This window comes from Amblyomma maculatum, chromosome 11 (assembly GCF_055883805.1).
Source record: "Amblyomma maculatum isolate TAMU_Amacu chromosome 11, ASM5588380v1, whole genome shotgun sequence".
Classification (NCBI taxonomy): domain Eukaryota; kingdom Metazoa; phylum Arthropoda; class Arachnida; order Ixodida; family Ixodidae; genus Amblyomma; species Amblyomma maculatum.
The window spans coordinates 86,281,430-86,301,117 of record NC_139354.1 but is presented as its reverse complement, the minus strand read 5'-3'; the positions used below and the strand labels follow the sequence as shown (position 1 = coordinate 86,301,117).

General features: G+C 47.8%; 1 protein-coding gene across 1 annotated transcript in view; it reads right to left on the bottom strand.

Annotated features, from left to right (window-relative positions):
* LOC146174311 (sphingosine-1-phosphate phosphatase 2-like) overlaps window positions 1-16,630 on the bottom strand; it is a 63,948-nt gene extending 47,318 nt beyond the window's left edge. Inside the window, exon 1 of the mRNA XM_084585076.1 lies at window positions 15,909-16,630. Coding sequence (XP_084441202.1) covers window positions 15,909-16,412 — 504 coding nt within the window. The 5' untranslated portion in view covers window positions 16,413-16,630. The remainder of the gene's footprint in view (window positions 1-15,908) is intronic.
* Between the last annotated feature and the right edge of the window lie 3,058 nt (window positions 16,631-19,688).

The following is a 19,688-nucleotide window of genomic DNA, read 5'->3' as shown; positions in this document are numbered from 1 at the left end:
GTTCTAAGTAAACCTGCTGAATCAGTTTCACTGGCTTCTGTGACAATACAATATTGCGGCAGGCTGCACACAACAGTAGCCTTGATCAGGTCATAAAAGGAAAGAAAAAAGCTTGAGAGAAGCATGCACCCAAAGGCACGGGGAAATATCCGAAGAAATGCAATGGTGAACGAACCACACGAAGCACGCCACAAAAAAGCACCGAACATTAACACTGCCCCTTGATACCTTTTTTTTTTTTTTTTTTTTTTTTTTTTACCGCTGTCACCACCTGGTGAATTTAACTGAACCCTACAACACTCGTGTTTTGCGCCGCGCAGTTTGAAAGAAAGCGGGACGAAGGTGCCCCGCGCTTTTATCGTGGGCTCGCGATGAATAAATTTTGAGGGTGCTTTCTACAAAATAGACCAAAAATAGCCCCTTTCAACCTTGATTCTTCGAAGAAAAGATTCGTTACATCGGAACAGATCACGGAATTGATTTCGTTATTTCGAATTAGTCAAAGCATTGGATCTTATGGGCGTCTGTGGGGGAATTACGATATCTTCGTTAAATCGGGACTTTCGTTAAATCGGGTTTTGACTGTATTATCTCACAAAGGCTAGTAGGAAACAGCGCACATGTCTGAGGCACCATATTCTGTTTGCAGCACGAGCGTGAGCACGAGCATTTATACGTAAGATGGCGGCTATACTGCTCCCACAATATTTTTCTCTTTTTTCGCAGTGCGCCGGAAGCTCCGGAGCCGAAGCGCGTCTCACTGCGTCTCACGCGAAATACAGCCTTCGTTAGCAATTATTAGTTTCCCGCTAAACCGTACTGTATTGTCAATATTCCCAACACACACAAAATTGTAGGCACGTGCAGTTACAACAAATCGTAACAAGCCGCTGTACCAGCTGTTACAGTGACAGAATGGACCGAATAAACATGCCACCAAACTAAGCGACGTATCACTATGGTCCGAAAGGTTCGCGCTTGACCTTTTATCTGTGACTGATCCACAGACCTATGGCCTATGTAAATGAACGGAGCATGTGTGCTCATGACTCATCCGCTGCTTATATCTACTTGTAAAGGCGAAGGTCGGAGCGGGTAGCGATAAGCAGAACAGGCGTGTACTTTCGTTGGGATATTGTAACCCATACAGAGTTCAAAGGGACGGTCATCCCCTGCTCAAACAAAAGGCTCTGGAATTTCTCCCTCTGCAACAGCCTTCCGGCCAGGCGCGGACCTCTTACGGTTCGGTAAAGTCTGGTCAGCGGACCAGCGGTCTGTGCGTGAATACACCTTTAACAAACACAGGCATCGGTGCAGCCTCAGAAAAAGTGAATGCACGGAGCAGCCCACTCTAGGAAGCGAAACAAACAAACAAACAAAAAAACTTCGCAGCGTCCGCATTAAGCGAACCGCAATTTTTCGCGTTGCCTCATTCGTCCCCTAGGCGAGGCTGGTTCGTTCCTCGTTCGAATTTGCTGGTTACACTATAATGAGCATGGAGGGGACGCCGCGGCCCGCCGTTTCACGAGTGTCAGCGACGCAGGGCGGCCATATATATGGCCTCTTCCAAACGACTTTCTCTCATCGGTCAGCACTACATAAGGCGTAGCAAGACCTGCTGCAGCGGCTGCTATGTTCGGCTGCTAGGCCCGAGGACGCGGGGTCGAATGCCAGCCTCGTTCTGATGCGGGGGAAGCATGAAAGGCGGTCGCGCTAAACAAAGGATCCAGAAGTGGTCCACATTATTTTGCAGCCCTCCACTGCGGCACCTGCATCTCTCTTTCTTCTTCTACTCCCTTTTCAAGGGAGGGAAAGGCGCAAAGCAGGTCGACCTGCTCTTGGGGCAGAACATAGGAAACATTCATTCCAAACAGAGATCAACGAAGGACCCTGCTGGCTAGCTCACATCTATAGGGGCCCAAATCCTTCTGGTCAATCGAGTAAACGGTTAGCGGAAGCCAACAGAGTCCAGAAATAGGTGCTCCGGCCATCGGTAAACCTCACATAGGGTCAGCTCAATAACCAGTAATTAAATAGAGGTCATTCACTCAGTCACTCTAGAACAGCTGTTGGGAGAAATCTAACCATTCTGGAGCATTAATATGAGCAATTTGGAGCAACTTCCAATGCAAATATGTAAACCGAGAGCGTGCGAGCTCTCACTTTCCGAAATATAACAGAGTTTAGATTTTCAGCACACTTTAACGCGTGGCGCATTTGTGGTCGCTTATCCTAACGACTTTTGTAAGTTCCAACGATGGGAAAATCGCCCCATTTCCACTTTCCACCAGCACTTTAATCTTTGAATCCTTAACCCATGCACCGTCACCTATAATTTGTAAAATTTCGTCATCATCCCTCACCCTCAATTAGTAAGATATGCTGCCATTTCCCCACATCTTATCAACCCTTACTCACCCTCCCGGGTTTTTTAAATGTGGGCTACATCCGATTCTGTGTGTTCGAATATTGCAAATGTCATGACGTCTCACTTCAGCTCCCACCCAGTGTAAAAAGTGGACCATGATTCATACGATGGATTCTTGAGAAGCTAGAGCACAAGTTCAAGGACAAGCAAGGACTTGCACATAATGTTCAATACGTGTCCTGTAAAGAGGAAGAAGATAAGCACCGGCAGCAGTCTCCATCACAGTACATATAATATTAAAACACAATTAGGTGGGGCAAAAATTGTTTACCCTGCAATGATTTCTGCTAGAAAAATACCGGGTGATTTTTTTTTTTTTCGTTTACAAGTTTGTAAATTAAAAACTAAGACATATATGTCGATGCCGTCTGTGCAGCTGAGTTCCGCATATAAAGCAAGAGGGTCCGTTGTAGAATTTTCCGATTTGATTATTAGTTGAGAATATTTGAAGTTTTTACGTTTTCCTTCGGGAAGCAATGTTATACTGCGAATCCGAATGCTCTCAACATGAAAGGTAAAACCAGCTTTTAACTTCCCCAAATTGCAGCGCGGTTCGATATATATATATATATATATATATTGAATGTCAAATATTAGCACTTTAAAGCATGCTGCATTAAGTTTCCCGCATCGCATAGTTTTATAACGCCGCCGTTACACTTCGTCAGGTCACCAAAGCCTGTTTAACTTGCTGCATCACGAAATATAGAAACTGCGTCTCCATCTCATGCCCGATAAATGCGATACGAGCCATTTTCCGACGGTGCCATGCCAGCAAGACATCGACACGAGCTTTCATATAGGTATTTTTAATCTTCCATGTTACACTTCCACCACACTTCCGATTAAGATTTAAAACGGGTTTTACGGTTGATACTGACCGCCTACAATATCGAACTGTATTCATCATCATCATCAGCCTGACTATACCCACTGCAAGGCGAAGGCCTCTCCCATATTTCTCCACTTAACCCGGTTCTGTGCTAGCTGCATCCACTTCATCCCTGCGAACTTCTTGACCTCATCCACCCACCTAACTTTCTGCCGCCCCCTGCTACGCTTTCCTTCCCTTGGAATCTAGTTTGTTACCCTAGGCGACCATCGGTTATCTGCACTTCGCCCTACATGCTCTTCGCCCTCTTCGCCCATGCCCATTTCTTCTTCTTAATTTCCACTAGAATGTCGGTAACCTGAGTTATGTCTCTGACCCACTCTGCACGCTTTCTATCTCTTACTGTTACCCCTATCATTTTTCGTTCCATAGCCCTCTGGGTTGTCCTCAACTTAAGTAGAATTCTCTTGGGTAGCCTCCACGTTTCAGCGCCATAGGTGAGTATTATAGCGCCTTAAAATAAAACGAGACGTTTTTCATTTATAGCCAAATAATCGTCTATTCGTAAAGCCCTGTTCACATACATGATGAGTGCTTTGCTCCAATGCCCAACCAAAAAAAAAAGAAAAAAAAAACATTTGTCACCAAGTTTCAACCGGTCCATATCCCGTGCCTCGAAACAACGCGCGCTGCCCGAACGAAGTAATCCGACACCTTCTCCACGTTAATTATACACATTGGTTAGTGCAGACAGAACCGAATATACGGCGCCAAGGCTTACACCCACTATCGCCACTTCCCGATACATTTATTTTAAAGCACGTTCGAGCAATTTTGGCAATCTGCGTATATCGGGATGGAGCAGTTGGACCAAGAGTGCAAGTACTGACGCTTTTTGCGAGAAAAAAAGAAGCGGCACGGTTTACTTCGAAAGCACCGTCGACCATCTACCGTCATGGCTTCACTTCCGGACCGGATCATCGGTGCATTCAAAGCGCGATTCGCATCAACCGTGAACACATCCGCTCCAACCCACTTTGCTATCGCGATCGCTGCCACTGGCAGCACGGGACCGGACAGAAAGGGTTCACTTTCTCTCTGCCCTACCGCCTCTACGTCACAATCTGCTCGCTAAAGAGGGCGTCTTTGCAAAGTCTATGTATGCAGCGGTAGGGAGCGGCAGTGCAAGCGATATAGAAGACGGCTCCAGGCAGGAACTGCGTCTGATAAAATAAAAGCAGATAAACGGTTTACGAGACGCGTACCAAAAACGCAGTAACCGTCTCACTTTTATCAGTGGACAGCACAAGCATGTCGTTCGAGGTGAAAGAGGGTAGCGAGAGAGAGGAAACGTAAGTCAAGCTCCTCGGGACATAGTTCCCACCGCCTGGCACACCACGTGGCCATGTTTCGCACTTGGTCGCAATCGAAGCGCGGCCGCCACTGACGGAATTTTATCTCGCCCGAGTCCGTGGCAGCGCCGTTCGAAGCCGCGATCTTGGCACGATGGAGTCAAACGTCTTTGGAGCCAAACTTGCAGGCGCTTGAAAAATCCTACCTACTTGGTCCCGACGTGTGCAGGCAGGTTTATAGCAAGCCATCACTTGGCGTCCAATCCCGGAGGCAGCCCACATCGCTGAGCTGTTTTGACACTGTCGCACTGTTGACTCGGGAGCGCGGGGCTTTGTCAAGGTGTCCTTGAGACAGCTTTACCGCTTTTTCTTTTTTTTTTTTATTTATTTATAGGAAGGGAAAGGCGCGGTAACTGTCTCACTTGTTTGCTGTGGACACCGCAACCGCGCTGTAAGGGAAGGGAGGAAGATGAGAGTGAAAGTGGAAAGAGAGAAAGAGGAGCCGTAGTGTGGGGCTACGGAGTAATTTCGACCACCTGGAGATCTTTAACGTGCGCTGACATCGCACAGCACACGACGCCTCTTCGTTTCGCCTCCATCGAAACGCAGCCGCCGAGGTCGGGTTCGAACCCGGGTACTCCGGGTTAAGCTCCAGTGCCATATACGCACTGTACGTGACGTGATGCAAATACATGTAAAAAAAAATAGAAGAAAAGCTAGGCTCGCAGCACCATTACCATAGTGATCTGCAAAAAAAAAAAATAATAAAAAATGGAACACAGCGCCCCTTCCGAAGTTGCAGACCCTTAATGGGGCAATGAGATGAACTTTCCGAATACAAAACGAATTTTTAGCGGTGTCCTCTGACGCCGGATGCGTGGAGTGCACGATGTATATATATCTTATAAAAATGACATTGAGCTGGTGCTGACGCCTTCCTTAGTACGAGTTGAATCAACAGAAAACCCTAAAGTATGTTGAGTCTACTCCATTGTTAACCAACATTTCGGTTGCGCTTTCCCATCATAGATGGGGGATTTCGGTTGACTTTCCGCTGTAGTTTCACAGAGCGTATACAGGCAGCTAATGTACGCTCATATTTGCATTAGGTAAAACACGAAAACGGGCTGCTTTCGCAAATAGTCGAAAGGGTCCGCACCCGCACTCTACTACACTAAATTCAAAAGGATATCTGCGGTACGATCTACTACGAAACACAAGTTCTGCGAAAAAAAAAGGCATATTTTGTGAGTCGTAACAGTTGGGCGCTGCTTTCTGAAGAACACAAAACAGCTCCAACTAATCGCTTTACACGCATGTCGACAAATGAAGGAACCGAGTTAACAGAGTGTCGAATGTGAATCTGGTTAGTTGAACTGCAAATAAAATAAACTATTCGCAAGAATATTTGATATAATTTTGCTGACCTGCCGCCGAAAATTGATTCGACACGCGGTCGTGCATCGAAGCTGATATTTCTTTCTTTTTTTTTTTTTTAGCCCGAGAAGATATTTGTACGTTGAATCAGCCCAATATATCCGAAAGTCGGCTCAACACAAATAGAACTAGAAATAAGGCCGATAATGCTCATTTCCAGCACGCTGGTCACCTGTCCGTTGAAATTCAATTCTGCATCAATAGTTCCGCCCACACCCGCCCTGATTCCTACCCAAATTCAAGACTGCACGTTGAATCCGCTCAGAAGAAAACCAACACGACCCCAGGATTATCTTCTCTAGGGCACGTTCTTTTATATCGCAAAATACTTGCACCGCCGCTAGTCAAGACTGGTATACTGAAATATGATGTGCTTCGAGCAGAGACCTCCGCAGCTTTCCTTCCGAAGTGGCGCCATCAATTTCGGTCCTTAAAACCTGCCCTCAAATGGAACACAAACAAGGCAGTTAAAATGGGAACTTTTAACTATGAATTCAAAAACAACTACGGCGCAAAGAAGACAACACAAGAAAGAAAAGAACACCACATAATTTTCTTTCTTGTGTTGTCTTCTTTGCGCCGTAGTTTGTTTTTGAAGTCATAAACCAACTCGCCCTACAGGCCGTCATTTAACTCTGAGCTCGTCCTGATAGTTGAAACCAGCTCGTCGGACGATGCAGAAAGGTGAAAACGATGAGCTCGCGAAGCTGCGTTCAAACAAACACACGAACACAGATGAATTGCGTTTTCTCCGATTCGAGGAAGAAAGACACCGCGCGGCAGATATTATGTTGATCGATGCCTACTCATGGGGTGTAACAACCTCCCGAAAGACATGCATGTGGTTGCTTACTCTTTCGACGAATGCGTCAGCTCCTGCACTTTACGCAGCCGGCGGTGATGACTCAAAAGGCGCCGCACGTGTAGAAGGGGTACGTGATCGTTATTGTGTTGAAAATCAGCAAACAAATATTTTGTTATGTTCCCGAGCTTATCGGCGAAAGCCTTCCATTTCTTTTGCAGCAGCTGCAACTTGAAATAGACGTCAGGGAGCACGTTTTGTATCTCAAAGAGGAGCCATTCCCCTCGTCCCTCCTGCCACTGATTGTGCTAAAAACGACGAACGTATAGACCTTTGCATCGGGCGAGGAGGTTGTCGAAACGATAAACTCTCCTGAAAAGGGACGAATTTTTCTTCGACCATGAAGTTCCCGAAGAAGCTGTTTAAGGCTTATAGATGTATGACTGGGTTTTGGCGGGTGATACTTTAAATTAATCGCACTCGGTGCCTAATCGAATACACAAAATACTTCGGAGGAGAGTATCGAAGACACACGAATCTCCGGAGACAAGGCACACATGCGTCATGCGCCCGGCTCACTGTCGGGGTGGTTCGCTCTTAACGGCATTTCGAGGCGGTCGCACTATAGCTGTCTCTGAGGGCGTACTGATTGTGAGCGGGATTGTCATTTGGATACGGTTACTGGGGGACGGGTGCTGCAAAAACGTGGGAGAGTTTGCTTCCGTCCGAAAAGCAAGTTACCGAGCTGTTTGCACTGCGTGGCTTCAGCCACGGCACTCGAACGCTGACAAGCTCGAAGCGCCACCCACGTACGGCAATTTCAGCACTTCAACTCCGATTGGTGGAAGTGGTGCCTAGTTGTTCTCACTCCTCAAAGTGTTCGAAATGTTTCTTTTTATTCGGAAAAATCGGCATTCATAGACCACAGAAATTACGCGGAAAACGCAAAAATGAGAGCACGCACATGCATGGGAGAACACAGGACAGTTGCGTTGCAGCTTTTGTGATCCCGCTTAGTGCAGTCTCCAGTCCACTCGGGAACGGAAAGCGCTCTTAGTACAAGCTCTGTCCTGATTCCGTGCAGTGGGTTTGGGAGTGCGACGTTCACTGGTCGCACTTGACGCCACCGTGTAAATAAGTGCAAATAAAAATGCACTGCAGATTGCAAGAAAGCGTCTCCTCTCCACCCGTCGCCGAATCAACAAGAACATCAACAGGAACAACACTGTCCAACGTAAACGAGCTGTTGCCATAGCCTAATGAAGAGGCGCAAGCAATGTGAAGCGGAACACGGCGGCGCGCGCTGTTACAACCAGTACCAAATGCAGTGTTGCGCGCGCTTCAAACGTCCCGGGACGACTGCCCGTCCGCCACTTTCGCTTTAACGTTTCTAACACAAACAGCGGCCAGCTGCGCGGCATAACTGCCGGACTATAATAAGACCCGCTGTTTAGCTTTGCCTAAGCCCCTGCTGATGCTCGCATGGTCCATTTATAAGTACCGACGCCGAGCTAGAAGATGCGCTTGCTACACCAGCATTGTTGAATTCGGGATTAAAGGGATAAACTGCGGTGCTGGCAGAGCACAGCGCTGCAGACATCTATAAATTACTCATGCCTATAATTTTGCGCAGTGCAATTGGAGGGCGCGTACCGACTAAGCCTGTCTATGCAGAATAGTTCACCAAGGTCCATTCGTAGCGAACCTCAGCTGCCACACACCGTGACATCAGGTGTGGCAACCAGAGCACTTTTCTTTCCTAGAAGATGCACCTGGATAGAAGCACCTGGTCGGGTACTCACAGCAGACCCACCAAACTTTCTGCGCGATGTAACCCAAAAATAGCCAAACTTTGAACTAAAACATAGGCCAAAATAGCCAAACCAAAAAACTTCATACAGTTGAGGTACGCAATTTATTTCAAACATTTTTTTTTTTTTACGAAGTTGAAGTTCCGCTTATTGTAGCACGAAATACGTTATAAAACAGAATACAAAAGGAGGCCCTAAAGTCAGTCTTTGACAGTCTGTTTGTTGAAATGAAATGAAGCAGGCACCTCTTTAGGGTGCATCGAGCCTTCTCCAGTAGCCCAGCCCCCTTGTGGCCGCCAGGCGAAGTACGATTGACGGAACGGGTTACCGAGCATTTGAGCAAAAATTATTTCCTGCTAGTGGGGTCTTCTGGCCGTGTCTTCTCTGTTGAGGCAAGCTGGAGGAGGCTACCACTGCCAGCAGTTATCTTGCAGCACTTTGTCGCATGGATGAAGCGAGGGACGTCGCTACCTAAAAAGAACGTGCAGGGAAGTCCTCCCCCTATTTTCGCGTGGTATCCTGGAGAAAATGGCGGCCGAGGAGGCTAGGCGCATGCACAGTAGCACTACTTGAAAAGGGTCCATTGCGAGTCGCGAACGTGTCGCGGAGCATGAGTGCGATTAATGAGCCGTACCCAGTCACCGTCGAGGACCAAGGGGCTGGAAAATCTCCACACCACTCATTCTCTATAAAGTCACTATCTTCACATATAAAGTGGTGGTATATTCAAACACTGTACTCTTCCGACCCCTCTCCCTAATCGAGTCATCTTGAAGTCCACTGGATAAATTCCTGGGTTTACTTAGAAAGGAGAACTTCGGTCTGCTTGAATGCAACAGTGGCATCTTAGAACTAGATCTTTCTGTTGGAAAATAAGCCTCGCAGAGAAGCTGAGTTCCCCAAGTTGTCCATTAAGTTGATACACCACTCTAAAGCGATCGGCAACTCCGGGAAGCAGGAAATGGAAGGAAGCAAGTTTTTGTCCCGCACACCTCAGCCTATGCACACCCCATCATGTAGGAAGGCCCCCATTAATTCATCAGCATAATTCCCTATCTCGAACAGTCAACGAGCCACAAGCCACGAGCGCAAAAGCCCGTCTTCTACATTGTCCCACAACTGTGCGAGTCACAATTATGCTGCGCCTCTGCGGTGAGGGAATCCATTTCCGGCAGTCAGCAGTATTTTCTAGGAAAGAAAAGTGCGCTAGTTGCCACACTTGTACACATAGCTTCGCGGCCCACCGCTAAACCATGCTGGAGAAAAGGCATTTGAGAAATGGTTTTGTACGTTTCAGGCAAAGATACAGATAGCCCAAATACAGCCAAATAGCCAACCAACAATATTTCCCGCTACCTACAACACAAAGTGGTCCAATTTGGCTATTTACAACCTGGCACACCTTGGAACAGCCGCACACGTGTGACCTTCCTCCCTCATCTCCTCCCCTCTCTTAGAGACATGTCCTTTTCCGCACTGAATCTGCACCTTTAAACAGCCTCCCAAAGGCTGCCGACGACGTATGTTTGCGGCCAGCTGCTCACCGGCGCGTCGTGCGAGCGCGGCACGACCAAGTTCGTCGGCCTCGACGCCGCTCCGCGTGCACAACCCGCGCCGACCGAGATGACAACTCCCCCCCCCCCCCCCCCCCCTGTTTCCTGGAACAAACAACTCTTGTTTTTTTCTTATTTTGCGAGCACTACATCTCGTAAAGCACTTCTCCCATGTCAAGCTGTGCGAGCTTTTATTACGAGCCTCGCGCAAAATGTGATTTGCAGAAAGCTTTGCAGGGTTCCAGATAATTTACGAACAGAGGAAGAGCGTATTCTAAACGCTTCCCTTTTCACCGCGCAGCTGTAGGAACCCAAAAGGGTTCCTTCCAGACACGACGGCTCATCCCCTCTCTGCGGGGAATATAGTTCGTCTCAAGATGCTTGCAGCACTACGCAAGACAGGGGAGCCCTGGCCCAATCAAAGTTATGTTCACTATAATAGGTAATTGTGCCCCCCAAGTGCACCCTGCCCCTATACACTAGAGGCACAATTACCTGCTGTAGTGCGCAGGAACCAGTTTGCCCCTGCCTTTCGTAGAGCTGCAAAAGATTTGCGGCAGCGCCTGGTACTTTTACTTGGAACTATGAGTAAAACGTGCTAATCTGCCGTAAATTTTCGGCTGGACGAGAGAAAAAATAACATATCTTACATAAATTATTCGGAGCAATTTCTGAAGTATTTGAAAACTCAACTGTTAACACGATTTTGCAATCAACTCATCGTTTTGCTTACCAAAGCTATTGAAATTGTTCAAGTTGAGGCACGAATTACCTATTCTAAGCGGTCCAGGTAGTTTCTTCGCTTCGAACGCCCCTAAGTACGTCGCAAGAGGGTTGAAATCGGGTCCTTCCTTCGCCAGCCATATAAGGCAGCGTGCATTTCTAATTTCTAAACCTCGAAAGAAAGCGGTGAAACGCGAAGCGATCGCGGCAAGCATGGTGCCCAGCGTGGTGTCTTCGTTTGACCTCAGCACGGACACTCCTCCGAGCTCCCTCCAGAAAACAAACGTTTTTCGGCTCGACTCAACTCCGATTTCGCGCACCGGCGCGGCTTTGTAGGTCAAGTGCTGGCGTAGTTCCAGATTCGTCATATTCTATTTTTGCCAGGCATGACTGCTGTGCCCGCGTCGCCCTCAATATCGACAGGTGCTCGTCTGTAACCCTTGTTATACCGCAAATTGCGGAGATTCAGTTCTCCAAACCTCTCTGAACATACCGTAACTTTCGTTATACCACGGGCCTTTCTAAATGAACCGAGCATGTTCCAAACAATCAGGTGCCGCCAGCAGCGTCGACACAGTTTTCTGCCCGGTGTCGACCATGCTACGTACTGCTCTGAGGACTAACACGACGCACTGTGCGCGAGCCGTTGACTATTTTTTCGTTGTTTTGCTGACCGGAAACTTCACCACGAAGAGTTTCGGTTTTCTGAATAATCGTTTCTGATATAGTAACTCTCCAAGCCTATATATTCTAGATTTTTTGTTTTTTGTTCTGCGGATATAAATACATATATATATAAACTGCGTATATAAACTCAATGGAACGAAAAATGATAGGGGTAACTTAAGAGATATGAAGCGTGCAGAGTGGGTCAGAGAAATAACTCAAGTTACCGACATTCTAGCTGAAATTAAGAAGAAGAAATGGACATGGACAGGACATGTGGTGCGAAGAGAGGATAATCGATGGTCGCTTAGGGTAACAAACTGGATTCCAAGGGAAGGAAAGCGTAGCAGGGGGCGGCAGAAAGTTAGGTGGGCGGATGAGGTCAAGAAGTTCGCAGGGGTCAAGTGGATGCCAGAACCGGGTTAAGCGGAGAAATATGGGAGAGGCCTTCGCCCTGCAGTGGGTATAGTCAGGCTGATGATGATGATGACATGAGTGAATTTTTGAGCACGTCAATAAAAAAATTACAAATGATGTTTTCCTTCGTGAAGAAGACATATTCTGTTTCTTTTTCTCCATTTCTTTCACGAGGGAATGCTATGACGTGCTGCAATAAAGAAGAAAAAAAAATTAAATTTACGGACAGACATATTTTCGCTCTACACTTAAAATTTCCCGTTTCCCCGAGTTGAGAAAAGAGTTTGGAAAGCGCTAACAACAAAGACTGACCTTCCAACATTACACTGCGCCGAAACAAAATTTGATATGAACCTAAATTCAACGCGTCAAACCAAGAGCTCACTAGACAACGCACATGCGCAGAAGAATGCACTACAAGGAAATAACGATGCTTTTCCGCAGTCCCTAAACGATTAAAAAAAAAATCATTTAACTCGACCCGTTGCGACTCCAAATGCTGCATAGAATACCTCGAAGTAGGGTGGACATTTGGGCGAGTTGGTACAATTGTATAGTGGGTGGAACAGCGCGAAGAGACGAAACACACAACAAGAGAAGCACTCGTCTATTGCGCTTCTCTTCTTGTGTGTTTCGACTCTTCGCGCTGTTCCACCCACAGAATACCTCACAGTAATGCCTGCCACGCGCGCTTTTTAAAACTTGAAGGCGTTGCGCCGAGCCAGCCTCTTTGACATGACAGGGTGCCAAGCCGTTTACTCTGGCAGTGCTTTTTTTTTTTTTGTTTCTTTGTTTGTTTGCGCCTTTATCCCATAGCCAATGGGAACAAAGCGGCTCGGATCAATGCCATGCCCAAGCCGACCACACAGCGAACCAGAACGGCTTCGCGTTTCTCGACTCGGCCGGCTGCGCGCCGAGCTCTAAGCGAGGCCTCTTTTTATGCAGCCATGCGACGCCGCGTCCCGGCTCGCCACAGCGTTGTCAGTGTGTCACGCCAGACTGACAGTGCGGTTAGTGCGGTGCCGGAGATAGGCTCCGCATACGATACGCGCGATAGCCACTCGGCAGGTTTTCCCTTATGTCAGAGATAACGGCCCGAGGGTCTTGCACGTAAGGGAAACTGCATGCCTGATCTCTCACTATCACCGGAAGAGTAATGCGCTCCAATTACTTCAGAGACGCCGAACGTATAGGGAACCACACACGCTGACATTTTCCACCCGACTAAAGTGCGGATCAGAAAGGGCAGACACCCCCCTTCAGCGAGAAGCTCGTTCTGCAACGACCATCAATTACCCAGGTCATTATTATTATTTTTTGTTTCGTGGAAAGTGGTTTATGATATATAGACTTTCTACAAAAAACCCATCCGCCGTAGTGCCATGAACACGAATCACCAATTTTCTTTCTCGAGGAAGCGGGGTGCAAGAAATATGTGCGCGGCACTATGCTCTCTAGAAATAAAAGCGCACCCCCTCCCACATCTGCAATTACCCTGGTCTGCCACGAAAATAAACACGGCCCTAGCTGGTTCAACAACATTCACTGTAAGCTTCGTCCTACCCCACCGTGTCCTACCCGGTTTCTTGATAAGAGAGACGAAAACAAAGCCAAATGAAAGAAGCTACTTGAACGCGTCTTCCTCCTTCCTTGATGAGGCGCCGTCGAAATGTCATTCACCACATTCGTGATTCACGTACGCAAATCAACTCGTTATCGTTTGTTCCCCTCGACAGGTAGGCAAGTGGTCGTACGTTTCGTCTACACTAATGATACCTATGGAGACATCCAGTTACAGGAAAAAAAACTAATAACAAAGATAAGGGTTGACTGCATTATGAGCGACGTCTTAAAAGCAGGTCATAAGTAGCGTCGCCGTTAAGGACTAAACATTATTTTGAACCTCCTGCGGATAATCAGCAAGTGTCAAAATCTCGCTACTGGGTAATTGTGAATTTGGCCACTACTGAAACGCAGTGACGTAAGTTCAGCTCTAAACGCCGCGAATTCACACACAGTCCGGGGTGCATGCACATGATTACCGGCAGCGCCTATTAGAGCAAGGCTTTGTAGTCGCATTCTGGATGCGGCTCTTGCTTGCGTATCGAGCCAGTGATTTCCCTGCACACTCTTATTTCTCAGATCGCAGATGCGTAATTCTTAATGGTATAGTTTCTACACTGATGACGGATACAACTTAAAAAAAAAAAAAAAAGTAGACTGAAATAGGCCCTCCAGGTAATGCTGTCGAGCAATTTTCATGAAGATGCAGTCCGTCCGATTGTAAGCCGTGGTTTGCAGCAATCTGCGCTGTTATGCAGGTTCAAGAGGAATATCCTGGGTATCAAGACGATCGCCCGAAGCCATTCGTTGCGAGGGGGTGTGCTTTGAGAGGAAAAGGCCGCGTTTCTGTCCAGTTTATCAGAACACCTAGTCTAAGTGGCTCTGGTTGTATCCGACCATAAAGACAATGACTATAGCCTTTGACTTATACCGCCCCTCTTCCCCCACCCCGCAGTTTCGATTCATGGAGAAACCCTTGCAAAGCGCTTTCTTAAAGGAATCAGGGTGGTTTTTCAGTGAAAACTTAAGGCTTCCCCTTCTCCCCAAAGGCTTCATTAATCTATCGTAGCAGAGAATTGATTGGAAAACGGAACTATACAATTTGCCAAACACTTCATACGTTCTCATGATTTAACATCATACTCCATCTCAGAAGTTCTGTGCAGCACTGCCAAATGCAGTGGCGACCTGGCCCAATCAGGATTACGAGCACTATAATAGAGAATTGCTCTACGGCCCCCTCCCCCACTTTCCCGACAGGAGGAAACAATTATTCATTATAATAGGCTGCAAACAGCTTCCGAGAAGGAGTATATACAAGTGTCAGGGCAATGTCTGCGCGGTCGTCCGCACACCTGTCTATACTTCATCTCACAAGATGTTTCCAGCACTGCGAAAGGCAGAGGCACCCACGTCCAATCAGGATCACGCGCACTACAATAGGCAATTGTTATCTTACGCGCCTCTCGCCCTCCGAATTGGCGGGGGTGACAGCAGGAGCGCAATTCTCTATTATAGTGCGCAGGGGCGACAGGCACTTAGGAGCACAATTGCAAGGGCTCCTCTGCCTTTAGCAGTGCTGCAGATATCTTGAGAGACGAAGTATAGAGTGCTCGAACGGCGCACTGGGGAGCACCTAAGGCTTGAAACGTGGCCTTCTCATGCATGCAAATTCTCGTGCATCCCATTTAACTCCTGATGAATTTAAAAACTGAATGACGAGTGCCAGAATTGAGCAACGGCTGCAGCTCGAGCACTCTATAGCTGTTAGCAGCAATGCGAAAGTCTGGAGCGACCTGGGGCCGAATGGTCCAATCAGGACCATGCGCCCCACGGCCCTCGAATGGCCACAGTAGGAGCACAACTATATTGCGGTGTGCAGGGGCGAGAGACACTTAGGTACACATTATAATGCGCGTGATCCTGAATGGGCCAGGACTGCCCGTCTTTGGCAGTGCTGCAAATATCTTGTAAGACGAGAGTGCGGACGAGCGTACGACGAGTGACAACCTATTGACAGGAAGCATTCTTCGCAGCCGAATGCACGATCTCCGCAGTCAATACGAGCTGTGGACGGCTGTCATATTCCCGCTGCTTCGGCTTTCATTTTAACTTGCTGGTTGAAATCGCTCAAGTCGAAATCCGCTTGCGAACTACGAAGGGATTCGCGCCTTCGCTCGAACATGGAACGGACCGGTCTTCACGGCTGACAACTCGAGCAGCGCTTTCTCCTCGCGACACGGAACAGGCACACGTTTCCCGTTACATGCAAACTGGTACCGCGCACTTCGCGACGTTCGAGGGCAGTAAGTAAAGTGACTCGCCTCGTATCGCTGCTGCGTGAAGAGCAACAGTCCGAAGGGCACCGAAGCTCCGGTCATGGCGTGTGTTGAGGGCATTCCGAACTCGGCCGCGTACGCTCGGTCGAATTGCACCACGGGTGGCGAGGCCGGCCGCGGCCAGCGCAGCAGATCTTTGGCCAGCCCGCCGCAGTACATGACCACCGCCCATACGAGCAGCACGCGCCGGCTCACCACTGGGTCCCAGTTCCACACGATGAAAGGGAAGAAGGTCGCGTAGAACGCCTCATAACCCAACAGCGAGCCGAAGCGGAACAGGTAGTACCAGCGGCGACGTTCCACGCGACACGCCACCGACGCGTCGACCTTCCGCGCGGTGTAGCCGTTGCGTAGCGCGCCGTTGGGCGGGTGCCCGTTCTTTGCAGCGGCTAACCGGTGGACACCAAAGTAGTTCTGTACGCGCTCCACGAGGAACGGACTGTTGAGGGCTTCCGCCAGCGCGCGGCCCTGCTGCACCAGTTCCCACATGACGGCGGCGAGGCGTGTCGCCGGCTGATCGCAGCCACCCGCGTCGTGATCCTGTAGCGGCGTTGGGTAGGCGCCTGCGCGATCGACTGGCTGCGCAGGTGGCTGCTGTCGCGACGGCCAGACGTCCCTGCAGCAAATGCAGCTGCCACAGCACTGCGAGCAGCGCGCGCGTGCGTCGCGTACGGACGGACAAATGCAACCGGGGAATGACACCTGGCTTGAATTGGCTCTGACTACGGTTGGCTCTGGCTCGTTGCTACAATAATTGCTGAAAAAAAAAAGGAAGAAAAATTCAGTTTCGAAACCGAAACCAACGCAAGCCGGCCGAGAACATACAGACTGGTGTTCTGTAACATAATTTACAACTGGTATAGTACCTAGTTGGTCTAAACAGTACCAAATGGCGTAATACCTATTCAACTCTTGTCACAGATTTCTTCGAACACCTAAAGCCTAAAGTAGATTCATACTATATGTAGTTATTTTGGGTAACAAGGCTGCAATGAACTGGTGGTGTTCTGATCGATATATTTCATTGTTTAACGTCGCCTCATTTCATTGTTCCGGCCAAAGCATTGGTAGAGAGAGAGAGAGTAGAACTTTTTATTTACTCCAGCGGTTGAATGAGCTCGGCCCTCCGTCGCGTAGACTTTGTTGGAGAGCCCAAAATGCGGAAGCGAAGAGCGAAGCCACAACGGTTGAGGTGTCCACAGAGAAAGTACATGTGAAAGATACTGCGCCTTTCCTCTGTAAAGTAATAAACATTTACTTTTAAGGCGAAGGCGAAAGCCTTTAATGCCTCATCGTTATCGACAGAAGGTTGTCAGCAGAGGTGTCACGTTATCGAGAGCGAGAGAATTAAACATAAATTAATAAGCCTTGTCTCCACCGAGAATCGAACCTCCATCCCTTGGATCCCCAGCCCACAACTGCTCCACGTCCCGGATTGTGAATTGGATTGCAAAACACTTATTTCGTCGATCAAGCAGGTCTAAGAAGAGACGTCCTAGATGGCCGCTAGTACATGGCTCGCGGCGACCTCATTAGCCCGCTCGATGGCCCGTAGCTGGATCTTCAGGTCCCGGCTGACCAGCACGGCTTCCCACCGCTCTGGAGAAGGAAGCTGTATTAATTCCAGCTCAGGTGAATCACTTGCGCAGTTCGAAAGAATATGGTCGTATGTCGCTCTTTCGCCGAATTTACTGCAGTTTGGGTTGCACTGGCCTAGGTATATGAGGGCAAACACCGCCAGATTTAGGAGGAAAAAAACTGATTTGATTTATTTATAGGAAGGGAAAGGCGCGGTAACTGTCTCACTTGTTTCCCGTGGACACCGCAACCGCGCCGTAAGGGAAGGGAGGAAGGTGGGAGTGAAAGTGGAAAGAGAGAAAGAGGAGCTGTAGTAGAGGGCTACGGAGTAGTTTCGACCACCTGAGGATCTTTAACGTGCGCTGACATCGCACAGCACACGGACGCCTCTTCGTTTCGCCTCCACCGAAACGCAGCCGCCGAGGTCGAGGTCGAACACGGGTACTTACTCCGGCACAGTTGTCGGGCGTCTTACCACTGCACCACCCCGGCGGGGATCTCTGCGGAGATATGTACCACGCCGTAAGGGAAGGGAGAAAGGGGACATTGAAAGAAAAGAGGGAGATAGAGGGGGGGGAGGTGGTTAAGGGAGGCTGTTCCTGGCCCTATGGGGCTGTAACCGGTAGATCAATGCTGCTTGCGACGGGAGCTAACCTGCCACCGAATTTTTATCTGTTGTAGGCCGTCATTGCATCTGCCACCGCTTAGGTGGGGGACAACGGCTGTTGCGGCGTGCGTCTTTCTCTCCCTCTTCTTTTTCTTCCTTCTCTACTTTCTCTCTTCTGACCGCACGAGGCCGGGGTGGTGTAGTGGTAAGACACCCGACTACTGTGCCGGAGTAACCGGGTTCGAACCCGACCTCGGCGGCTGCGTTTCGATGGAGGCGAAATGGCGTCCGAGGCGTCCGTGTTCTGTGCGATGTCAGCGCACGTGAAAGATCCCCAGGTGGTCGAAATTACTCCGTAGCCCTCCACTACGGCTCCTCTTTCTCTCTTTCCACTTTCACTGCCATCTTCTTCCCTTCCCTTACGGTGCGGTTGCGGTGTCCACAGAAAACACGTTAAACAGTTACCTCGCCTTTCTCTTCTTATAAATAAATCGGGACAGCGGAGGTGGCTCAGCTACTGAGCCAGCAGCAGGCCCGTGCATTTTATTTTCCTTCTTCTTACAGCCACAACAACAACGATATAGGTGCTCTATTCAATCAACACCGCCTATTCTAGGCGGTGTTGATTCGATCCCTCATCGCACTTTAGTGGTACAAAGTACCCTCTATAATTTTTTACTTACGGTGTGGTAGGTCGTTCAGATGTCCACAGAGTGTGTGTGTGTGTGTGTGTGTGCGTGACAGATAATGCGCCTTCCCTTTCCTATAAACTATTTGCTAATGCGAGCATTAATAGCTGTTAAATTCTACAGCACCATATATGTAAAAATAAATAATGATGATAAGTTGATGACAGTTGTAAAAAAATGAAAATAAATAAAAAGGACGCATTAAAAGTAACGGATAATAATAATAATAATAATAATAATAATAATAATAATAATAATAATAATAATAATAATAATAATAATAATAATAACAATAACAATAATAATAATAATAATAATAATAATAATAATAATAATAATAATAATAATAATAATAATAATAATAATAATAATAACAATAACAATAATAATAATAGTAATAATAATAATAATAATAATAATAATAATAATAATAATAATAATAATAATACCAATGATAATTGATTCGCAGGACGGGAAGGGTGCAGTATCTGCACACTTGTTTCTATGGGCACCTAACTACAGTGCTGTACCTGAAGCGCGGTAAGAAGTAAAACAACGGCATCGCTAACGTTTTGGCATTGTCTGACAGTTTCAATGTCGTTTCTGCAGTGACCTACATTTTTTTTTCATGGCGAGCCAATTTCCCCCCTTATTTTTTTTTTGAAGGGGGGGAGGGGGTATATTAGTCTTTTCTGCACATTTCACAGCATGTATTTGTATCATGTACAGTCTTTGCCAAAAGTATACGGCCCAAGAGGTTCCCTTCTAAGCACTGTAATGCGGCTGCTGGCAGTAATACTGGAATATGAATGTAAGCTAGATAAGAAGGCGGGAGGGATTTGTCATGTACGAGATTTCAAACGCTATAGTTACTTTACGAGCCTCGTAACG